The 11,474-nt window shown below is 50.6% G+C and overlaps 1 protein-coding gene across 1 annotated transcript in view; it reads left to right on the forward strand.

The window, feature by feature from the left end:
• LOC103250625 (myosin-14) overlaps positions 1 to 11,474 on the forward strand; it is a gene marked incomplete at both ends in the record, with an annotated part of 21,581 nt that continues 10,107 nt past the window's right edge. The window contains 2 exons of the mRNA XM_021708126.1: positions 1 to 129; positions 9,131 to 9,287. Coding sequence (XP_021563801.1) covers positions 1 to 129; positions 9,131 to 9,287 — 286 coding nt within the window. The remainder of the gene's footprint in view (positions 130 to 9,130; positions 9,288 to 11,474) is intronic.

An 11,474-nucleotide genomic window follows, 5' to 3' on the forward strand; every position in this document is an offset into this window, starting at 1 on the left:
CGGGACCAGATCCAGCGCATGAACCCGCCCAAGTTCAGCAAGGCCGAGGACATGGCCGAGCTGACCTGCCTCAACGAGGCCTCCGTCCTGCACAACCTCCGCGAGCGCTACTATTCGGGCCTCATCTACGTGAGTGGCCGCCGCCCGCGGGAGGGGCTGGTCCCGGTGGGGAGCGGCGGGCCAGGACCCCCACCCGAATTAACGTGGGGCTATTTCTAATCCCTTTTTTTTTGAGTTGGGGTGGCCCGGCTGATTTTCCTTATTGTTTGCATTAACGGGTCTCGCTATGTTGCCCAGGCTGGTCTCCAACTCCTGGCCTCAGGCGATCCTCCCACCCTGACCTCCCAAAGTGCTGGGATTCTAGGGGTGAACCACCATACCCAACATATTTCTATTCTTTATCCTGTGTCCTGTGACTATGCCTACAATTGTTGCCAAATTATAAGTCAATGGGTTACCAGGATGCCTCAGGCCCCATTGGGGTTATCACATAATATATAAATAATATTATTTTCCTTAAGTTAAAAAAAAAAATACCTGGCCAGGCTCAGCCTGTAATCCCAGTACTTTGGGAGGCTGAGGCGAGTGGATTGCCTGAGTCCATGGGTTTGAGACCAGCCCAGGCAACTTGGTAAGACTTCGGCCCTACAGTAAATAAAAAACTAACTGGGCATGGTAACACGCACCTATAGTTCCAGGTACTTGGAAGGCTGAGACAGAATGATCGCTGGAGCCCAACAGGTCGACACTAGGGTGACTTATGACTGTGCCACGGCACTCCAGCTTGGGTGACAGAGTGAGACTCCAACTCAGTCAATCAATAAATATAAAATAAAATAAAATAAAATTCCAGTTTCTGGCCAGGCATGGTGGCTCACATCTGTAATCCCAACACTTTGGGAGGTCGAGGCAGGAAGATCACTTGAGGTCAGGGGTCAGGAGTTCAAGACTAGCCTGGGCAACAGAGTGAGAACATCATCTCAACAAAAAAAAAAAAAAAAAAAATTAGCCAGATGTGATGCACACCTGTAGTCCCAGCTACTCAGGAGGCTGAGGTGGAAGGATTACCTGAGCCCAGGAGGTCGAGGCTGCAGTGGTCATGATTGTGCCACTGCAATGTAGCCTGGGTGACAGAGTGAGACCTTGACTCAAAAAAGATTTCAGTTTCTCAAATATAATTCATCCCAAGGGTTTTAAGAAAGGCATGTGGACCTGGAACAATAATTAATAAGAACCACTGGGTATAGAAAATGATGCACTAGACTGTGAGCTAAATGCCTACATATTAATTCATTTAATCTCACCTTAGGCAAGGTAGTGTCAATTATTATCCCCATCTTACATCAGAGGCAACTGAGCCCAGAGAGAGTTGATAAAAATGAAAATGCACACTTATCACACATTTACTAAGCACTCTTCTTAACATTACCTCCCTAAGTTTTCACAATCATAAAGCATTTGGCCTCATTTTACTGGTAAAACAATTGAGGCACAGAGAGGTCAGGTTCCTTGATCATACAGTTAAACCAGGCATGGTGATTCATACCTGTAATCCCAGTCCTTTGGGAGGCTGAGGTAGGAAGATCGCTTGAGGCCTGGAGTTCAAGACCAGCCTGGACAACATAGACCCTATCTCTAAAAAAAAAAAAAATTAGGCTGACATGCTGAAACACGCCTGTAGTCCCAGCTACTTGGGAGGCTGAGGCGGAAGAATCACCTGAGCCCAGGAAGTCAAGGCTTTGGTGAACCGTGATCACACCACTGTACTCTAGCCTGGGCAACAGAGTGAGGCCTAAACTAAAAAAAAAAAAAAAAAATTCAATTTCTCAATTATTATTCATCTCAAGGGTTTTGAGAAAAAAGAATGTGAACCTGGGACAATAATTAATAAGAATCACTGGGTATAGAAAACTAGACTGTGAGCTAAATGCCTACATATTAATTCATTTAATCTTACCTTAGGCAAGGTAGTGTCAATTATTATCCCCATCTTACATCAGAGGCAACTGAGCCCAGAGAGAGTTTATAGCAATGAAAATGCGCATTTACTAAGTACTCTTCCCAGCATTGCCTCCATAAGTTTTCACAGTTATAAAGCATTTGGCCGCATTTTACAGGTAAAACAATTGAGACACAGAGAGGTCAAGTTCCTTGATTAAGGTCATACAGTTAAGCCAGCCATGGTGGTTCATGCCTGTAATCCCAGCACTTTAGGAGGCCAAGGTGAAAGGATTGCCTGAGGCCAGGAGTTCGAGACCAGCCTGGGCAACTTGGCAAGACCTTGCCTCTACAATAAATCAGAAAATTAGCCAGGTGTGGTGGTATGTGCCTGTAGTTCCGGCTGCTTGGGAGGCTGAGGTGGAAGGATCACCTGAACCCAGCAGGTCGAGGCTGCAGTGGCCATGAGCGTGCCATTGCCATCCGGCCTGGGTGACAGAGTGAGACTCTGACTCAGAAAAAAAAAGGTCATGAGTTAGCCCTGGCAGACCCAGGGAGTCTGGCCCCAGGCTTTCCCACTTTGCTGTGGTGCCTCTTAAGATTGAAGGTGGGATTGATGATAGTGAGGTTGACTATGGTGGTCTCCCTGCCTCCGTGCTAAGCATTTGTTATCTGTCACATTATATAATCTCTACAGCAAATGATGGGACAGGGCAGTGACTTTTAACCTCGGCTTCATGTTAGATTCATCTGGGGAATTTTAAGAAAATACCAATGCCTGAACCCCACCCTAGACCTTTAAGTCAAGCTCTCTGGGAGGTGGAACACAGACACTGGTATTCTTAAGAAGCTTCCAGGGCGGTTCTAATGAGCAGCCAAGGGGCTAGTAATTCCATTTAACAGAAGAGCAAATAGGATTAGAGAGACTGACACGGAATGTGGACAACAATAATGAAAAATAATAAAGAGTGGCTGGCAAATATTTATTGAGCACTCATGAGGTGCTGAGCACCATTCTAAGTGCTGCGTGTGAGTTATCAGCTAACCGCTGGGCCAGGGACTGTTGGTGTTGCCTGACATTCAGGAATGTTAAGTGATCTGGGCCCAGGCCACCCAGCCGTGAAAGAGTCATGCCAGGATTTGAACCCAGGCAACTGACCCCATGTTCCAAACTCCATCTTGAACTGGTGGGGTCTCAGAGACTTGCCCTAACATCCTCCACCCTGTGGAGGGTCACAGACACAAGATGAGAATGTTTTTGGAGACTGAGGCTCTGAGAGGGACGGTAGCTGACCTAGGGCCACTCAGCGTGTGGTAGAAACTGGGATTTGAGTCAAGGGCTGTCTGGCTGTGGGTGGGACGGGCACATTCTCCAGGCTGTACCGGCCCCTTCCTCACACACCTTCACAAGCCCTGGGAAAGAGGCTTCTGACCCACTCCCCTGGATCTCGCCAAAGACCCCACAGATCAGAATGACACCCAGAACATTGAGCCCCTCTCTGCCTCTTTTTTTTTTTTTTTTTTTTTTTTGAGTTGGAGTCTCACTCTGTCGCCCAGACTGGCCACCCCAGCCTCGACCTGCTGGGCTCCGGCGATCCTTCCGCCTCAGCCTTCCAAGTAGCTGGAATTACAGGCATGCGCTACCACGCCCGGCTGATTTTTTTATTTATTGTAAAGATGAGGTCTCGCTGCCCAGGCAGGTCTCGAACCCGCGGGCTCAGGCAATTCACTCACCTCAGCCTCCCAAAGGCGTGGGATTACAGGCTGAGCCACCGAGCCCGGCTTCTCTGCCTCTTTTTATTTTCATTTTTATTTATTTATTTTATTTTATTTTTTTGAGTTGCAGTCTCACCGTCACCCAGGCTGCAGTGTAGTAGCACGCTCACGGCTACCGCAACCTCGATCGCCTGGACTCTGGCAATCCTTCTGCCTCAGCCTTCGAAGTAGCTGGAACTACAGGCACATGCCACCATGCCCGGCTAATTTCTTGATTTATTATAGAGATGAGGTCTCACCAAGTTGTCCAGACTGGTCTCGAACCCCTGAGCTCAGGCAATCCTCTTGCCTTGGCCTCCCGAAGTGCTGGGATTACAGACGTGAGCCACCAGGCCTGTCTTCATTCATAAATATTTTAAAATATTTATTTATTGAGATGGGGGTCTTGCTATATTCCCCCAGCTGGTCTTGAACTCCTGGCCTCAAGTGATTGATCCCTTCACCAGGACCTCCCAAAGTGCTGGGATTACAGGCATGAGCCGTCACACCTCTTAGCCTCGTAATAAATACTCTGAATCCTCACAGCAACCTGTGAGGTAGCTGCTGTCATCCCCATTCTGCAGGTGGGAAAACTGAGCCTCCGAGAGAGGACAGGACTTGGATATAAGCCCCATAGCTAGGAACTAGCTAAGCTGGGGTTTGAACTCAGGTCTGTCTGACTGTAGACCCTAGGTCCTAGCCACTGCATTAAGATTATTCAGAAAGTTCACGGGGGGGGGGGTGAAATGGTGGGACCTGAGTGAAGGTGATGGCTGGGGAGCCAGAGGTTTGGAGCCTAGGAAGTGCAAGTGAGGTAGAAGATTCTGGAAGTATATCGGGACTTAATAAGATCAGCAGCTGAGCATGGTGGCTCATGCCTGTAATCCCAGCACTTTGGGAGGAGAGATGAGAGGATTGCTGGAGCCCAGAGGTTCGAGACCAACCTGGGCAACTTGGCAAGACCTCATCTCTCCAGTAAATCAAAAGAAAATTAGTTGGGTGTGGTGGAGCATGCCTGTAATTCTGACTACTTGGAAGGCTGAGGCAGAAGGATTGCCTGAGCCGGTCAAGGCTGCGGTGGCCATGAATGTGCCACTGCACTCAAGTCTGAGCGACAGAGTAAGACTTTGACTCAAAAAAACAAAAAAAGATCATTAGCATTTAGTGAGTACCTGCTTTCACAGTTGGGTGCTGGTCTGAATTTCTTTCCAAGACTATCTCACTGATCCTTCCTCATCCACACAAGGCTGTGAGGTAGGGATTATCACCTTTCCCCACAGCCAGCAGAGGGGAAGCCACGGGCCCAACAGAAGCTGATAGTGGCTAACACATGGAGCATGAGCAGTGTTTCCGGGTCCATAGTAAGCCCTGCGCATGCACAGGAGCTTGTGGGTGGCTCCCAGCACTCAATGTGGGAAGCACTGTTTATATTCCCATTAGATAAGGACAGTGAGCTGGGCGTGGTGGTTTATACCTGTAATCCCAGCACTTTGGGAGGCTGAGGCAGGATTGTTTGAGCCAGGGAGTTAGAGATTAGCCTGGGCAGCATAGGGAGACCTCATCTCTACAAAAAATGAAGAAACTAGCCAGGTGCACCTGTAGTCCCAGGCGTACACCTATAGTCCCAGCTACTCGGGAGACGGAGGTGGGAGGATTGCCTGAGCCCAGGAGGTTGAGGCTGCAGTGAGCCATGATCATGCCACTGCACTCCAGCCTGGAGAACAGAGCTGCACTCCAGCCTGGAGAACAGAGTGAGACCCCAATTTTTAAAGAAATAAAAAGAAGTATTCCATTAAAAAAAGAAAAAGGAAAGATAAGGACAGTGAGACCCAGAAGTTTTGCTTGCTGAAGCCACCCAGCCTGAAAAATGTTAGAGGTATGATTCAAGCTCCACTCTGCTTAAAAACTGTAGTTTTTGTTTGTTTGTTTTTGTTGGGGCCTCACTCTATCACCCAGACTGGAGTGCAGTGGCACAATCAGGGCTCACTGCAGCCTGGACCTCCTGGGATCAGACAATCCCCCTGCCTCAGCTTCCCCAGTAGCTGGGACTACAGGTGTGTGCCACCGTGCCTGGCTAATTTCTTTTTTTTTTTTTTTGTAGAGACAAGGTTTTGCTGTGTTGCCCAGACTGGTCTCTAACTCCTTGGTTCAAGCAGTCCCAAAAGTGCTGGGAATATAGGCATGAGCCACGGTGCCCAGCCAAAACCCGCGCTTGATACATGTTTGTTGACTGGCCAACCAGTGGTCTGGAAGGCAGTTGTCCATTGGAAAGCGAGGTGTCTGGGAATCCAGAAACCCAGTGTCTGCCACCAACAGGCTGTTTGTCCTCGGGTTGCTCAGGGCCTCCGTCTGTTCACTGGGACTCTCAGGTCAGGAGAGGGAGTTCATGTAGGGTGCACCCTGTTCCATAAAGCACTGGGAGACGCATTGTGGCATTTCACTCTCAAAACCCTTCTAGGTGACAGCATTTAAAGACCCCATTGTCTTCAGGAAGATTGCCCGAGCCCAGGAAGTTGAGGCTGTGGTGAGCCGGGATCGTGCCACTGCCCTCCAGCCTGGGCAACAGAGTGAGACCCCCCAACTCAAAAGAAAAAAAAAAGTCCCATTTTCCAGGGCTGGAGACAGAGAGGTTCAAGGGGACAAATCCTTCATGCCAAGTCAACACAGCCAGAAGACACCATGTCCCTGAATTTGCACCCGGCATGGGGTAGCCTCAGCATCTGTGTGCCCCTGGGCTCTGTGGAGGGACGGTGGCGTGAGCCTCAGGACCCGGGTTTGGTGTTGGCTGTGGGGGCGGGGCCCACCCTGGCTTGGCTGGTTTTTATTTATTATCTCCTTTCATCCCCGCAGCCTTTGTGAGGAGGTGGGGAGTGCTGTCCTTGGCTTCCCAAGGAGGAGACTGAGACAGACTGCGGGGGAAGTTGCTGGTTGCTGGGCCGGGAAGGGTGGGGCCGGGACATCTTCAGACCCTGAGGGCAGCCACCTCGGACTCCTCCAGCCGGGCTTCTCCAGCCACACAGGGCAACTCGGGGAGTTGCCCCGACACTCAGCAGCCTCTGGCCTTTGCCCCCTGGCCTGGCTGGCCTGCTCAGGTGTCTGTTGTCATGGTGTCACCCTGGAAACGAGGTGTGGCTGGAGGGAGGGGCTGGGAGGGGGGCAGAATGGGGAGTGGGCTCCCGACAGACAGCCCTAGTGGGCGCCGGTAGCCATGAGATACCCTCCCAGGGAATGCGGTCCAGCCGCCCCACCCTCAGAGCCCAGCTCCAGGGAGCAGCCCTTTAAGGCCTCTCAGGCTGGGAGGCAGACACCCAGCAAACCGGTTGTTCCACTCCAGGCTGGCCACCCACCCTCCCGCTGTTAGGAGTCTGTCTGGGAGCTTAAAGCAGTCCTAGTCCTGGCACCATGGCTCACGCCTGTAATCCCAGCACTTCAGAAGGATTGCCTGAGCTCAGGGGTTCGAGACCGGCCTGGACAAGATGGTGAGACCTCGTCTCTACAAAAAAAAAAATTGAAAAATTAGGCCATGTTGGTGTGTACTTATAATCTCAGCAACTTGAGAGGCTGAGGCAGGAGGATTGCCTGAGCCCAGGAGGTTGAGGCTGTGGTAGCCATGATCGTGCGTGCCACTGTACTCCAGCCTGGAGAACAGAGTAGGAGCCTAACTCAAGGGAAAAAATACAAAAAACAAAAGCAGTCCTGCTGCCAACTATCTTAGTAACCAGCTCTCTGGGTAACGGTAACTAGCTGGCCAAGTAGCTAACTGGTTAATAGTTAACTAGCTCTCTGGCTGGTTTAGGTAAATGCCTGACCAGCTTTCTAGCTAACTGTTTCTGTGCTCACTGAGTACCCCTTCGCCTGCTTGCCACCCCTGTGAGCTGGACCAGTTCTTAAACCATCACCGAGTCCTGAATCTAGGACGAAGAAGTGTGTGGATAGAATTCGGGGTGTCCATGAACTTGGATGCCAAAAAAATCTACATATTTCTTTTCACTCCCCTTGAACCTGAAATGTAGCATTTCCTTTAATAAAAATGTACTACTAGGCTGGGTGCAGTGGCTCACACCTGTAATCCCTGCACTTGAAGAGGCCCAGGCGAGAGGATCACTTGAGCCCAGGAGGTGGAGACCAGCCTGGGCAACATAGCGAGACCATGTCTCTACAAAAAAAATGTTTTTAATTAGCCAGTGTGGTGGCGCACGCCTGTAGTCCCAGCTGTTTGGGAAGCTGAGGCGGAAGGATCTCCTGAGCCCGGAAGGTCAAGACCATGATGAACTGAGCCATGATCGTGCCACTGCACTCCAGCCTGGGTGACAGAGTGAAACCCTGACTCAAAAAAAAAAAAAAAAAAAAAATTCCCCAAAGCATAGTCGTGTAAACAGGACTCTTAACAACTGTGTCCCCAGAACCATAGTCATGTTCCTGCTGCATTTCAGCTGCAAATCCGACAAACACCCTTCCTGAGACATTCCATGTATACTTGAATAACTGTATGGCAGTAATCCTCTTCCACCCCTCCTAGCGCAGATGGGTCTTCATACAGTCCCTGACATGTTCCCCCCCTTTTTTTTTTTAATAGAGACGAGGTCTCACCAAGTTGCCTCGTCTGGTCTTGAACCCTCGGGCTCAGGGAGTTCACTCACCTCAGCCTCCCAAAGTGCTGGGATTACAGGCTGAGACACCGAGCCTGGCCTTTGTTCCCTGTCTTTTTTTTTTGAGTCGGAATCTCGCTCCGTCGCCCAGGCTGGAGTACAGTGGCATGCTCACGGCCACCACAGCCTCGACCTGCTGGTCTCAGGCGATCCTTCCACCTCATCCTTTCAAGTGATTGGAACTGCAGGCATGCGCCATCACTCCTGGTTAATGTTTTTATTTATTGTCGAGAAGAGATCTTGTCAGGAGCCCAGGTTGGTCTTGAAACCCTGGGCTCAGGCAGTCCTTTTGCCTTTGCCTCCCAAACTGCTGGGATTACAGACATGAGCCACCGCGCCTGGCCCTGATGTGTTCCTTTCACTCGGTTATGTTCTGAGTACAGTCCTGTGTCTGTACCTTGAGTTTCCTGGGAATCCCCCATCTGCGCATGCATTCAGGTCTCTTCCAGACTTTTGCAGCTCCCAAGAGCTTCATCGGATGACCTCGCATGTGGTCGTTTCAAGTATTTGGGTCCAGGCAGACACAGCTGTGGCCCGTCTGACTGGCTGCACAGGCCACCTTCTCTCTCAGGGTGAATGCTCATCCAGACGGTGACTTTGTGCGATTTGGAGGGATTCTTTTCTATTATCAGCCCAAAAATGCTCATCATGGTTATTCAAATCTACATGGTCATGGTGCAGATGCTCTTGTGTAGTGCACAGCCTGCCCAACTGTACACTGCAGCCCCAGGATGCCATTCTGGCTACAGGCCGGCGGCTGAGACCCTCTCTGCTCTCCTCCACTATAGACATACTCTGGGCTCTTCTGTGTGGTCATCAACCCGTACAAGCAGCTTCCCATCTACACAGAGGCCATCGTGGAGATGTACCGGGGCAAAAAGCGTCACGAAGTGCCACCCCACGTGTATGCAGTGACCGAGGGTGCCTACCGGAGCATGCTCCAGGGTGAGTGCTGGGCTGGGGCTGCAGGCCACCCGGGCAGCCCTATGAGGGGGACCTGGCCAGGTGCTGCCAGGAGCCAGGGTCAGGGTCAGGGTCAGATGCCAGCTCGGGGATTCTGGGGGGCTGCTAGGAGGCTGGGGGAACACAGTTAGGGGGCCAAGCGGGCGGGGCTCTGGATCCTAGAGCCTTCTTTTTCTTTTCTTTTCTTTTTTTTGAGTTGGAGTCTCACTCTGTCACCCAGGCTGGAGTGCAGTAGCACGCTCACAGCCACCGCAGCCTTGACCTGCTGGGCTCTGGCGATCCTTCCGCTTCAGCCTTCCAAGTAACCGGAACCACAGGTGTATGCCACCATGCCCGGCCAATTTATTTATTTATTTATTTATTTATTTATTTGTTATAGAGATGGGGTCTTGCCATGTTGCCCAGGCTGGAGTGCAGTGGCATGCTCACGGCCACCGCAGCCTTGACCTGCTGGGCTCCGGCGATCCTCCCACCTCACCCTTCCAAACAGCTGGAACTACAGGCACGCACCAGCATGTCCAGCTCATTTTTGGATTTATTGTAGAGACAAGATCTTGCCATATTACTCAGCCTGGTTTCAAACCCCTGGGCTCAAGCAATCCTCTCACCTCCCTTTTTTTTTTTTTTTAAGTTTAAATAAAAGATAATTTATTAGAAGAATACAAAAGTTCTCACAGGGATTCCAACAGCTGTAATGGTTCAAAAGCCAGAGCTTTCTGAAGGATAGAGCATGCTGTCATCACAAACCAGTTCTGGGTTCTGCTCTGTCAAGAAGGGTATCCTAAAGAACGGTCCTCAGCTGGACTCGGTGGCTCAGCCTATAATCCCGCGCCTTTGGGAGGCTGAGGTGAGTGGATTGCCTGAACCCGCGGGTTCGAGACCCACCTGGGCAGCGAGACCTCATCTCTACAGTAAATAAAAAAATCAGCCGGGCGTGGTAGCGCATGCCTGTAATTCCAGCTACTTGGAAGGCTGAGGCGGAAGGATCGCCAGAGCCCAGCAGGTCGAGGCTGGGGTGGCCAGGAGCGGCCACTGCACTCCAGTCTGGGCGACAGAGTGAGACTCCAACTCAAAAAAAAAAAAAAAAAAAAGAACAGTCCTTGGGAGGCTGAGGCCAGAGGATTGCCTGAGTTCAGGGGTTCGAGACCAGCCTGGACTACTTAGTGAGACCTCATCTCTACAATAAGTCAAAAAATTAGCCGGGCGTGGTGGTGCATGCCTGTGGTTTCAGCTACTTGGGAGGTTGAGGCGGAAGGATCGCCTGAGCCCAGCAGGTTGACGCTGGGGTGGCCGGGAGTGTGCCACTGCACTCCAGCCTGGGGGAGAGTGAGACTCCAACTCAAAAAAAAAGAGAGAGAGACTAGAATGCGGATTCAGTTCTGTTTGCTTTTTGATCCTTTATAGTCCTTTATGCTGGCGTCAAACTTGTCAGCATGCCTCCCAGAGTGCTGGGATTACAGGCTTGAGCCACCACGCCCAGCCCCTAGGGCCTTTTTGTCTGCCTTTGCGTTCACTCTCTCTCTCTCAACAGTATTGTTTGAAGCCAGCCGGGCCTGGTGGCCTTTGCCTATGGTTCCAGCTCCTTGGGAGACTGAGGCTGGTGGATCGCTTGAGTCCAAGAGTTCCAGGCTGTAGTGCACTATGCCAATTGGGTGTTCACGCTAAGTTCAGTGTCAATATGGTGACCCTCAGGCATGGGAGACCCACCAGGTTCAAAACAAAACAGGTCAAAACTCCTTGTGCTGATCAACAGTGGGGTTGTGCCTGTGAATAGCCACTGCACTCCAGCCTGGCAACATGGTGAGACCCTGTCTCTGAAAAAATATTTTTTTAAAAAATTCTGTTTGGAAGCCATTTGGTGCTGACCTTCTTCAAACATTTCTCTTGAGACAGCTGTGTCCAACGTGATCACTCGTTCAACATTTATTGTTGAATCGCAGACCCCATCTACATTGTCCTGGGGTAAAATGCAGCCCCTGCACTTCATGGTAGCACTAGGCAGTTGTGTACAGTTGGGCAGGTTGTTCACTGCACAAGGCCATCCATTCAAGGGGCTGTCGTTCATACCATGACTATGCAGATGAATTCTGGCAAAATGACATGATTAACTCAGTAATATACATAATGCACTTGGTAGATAATGCACTCTTAAATGTTTAGTGTATACCA

The sequence above is a fragment of the Carlito syrichta genome, unplaced genomic scaffold (assembly GCF_000164805.1).
Source record: "Carlito syrichta isolate Samal-C Ts95f unplaced genomic scaffold, Tarsius_syrichta-2.0.1 Scaffold130742, whole genome shotgun sequence".
In the NCBI taxonomy this organism is placed as follows: Eukaryota; Metazoa; Chordata; class Mammalia; order Primates; family Tarsiidae; genus Carlito; species Carlito syrichta.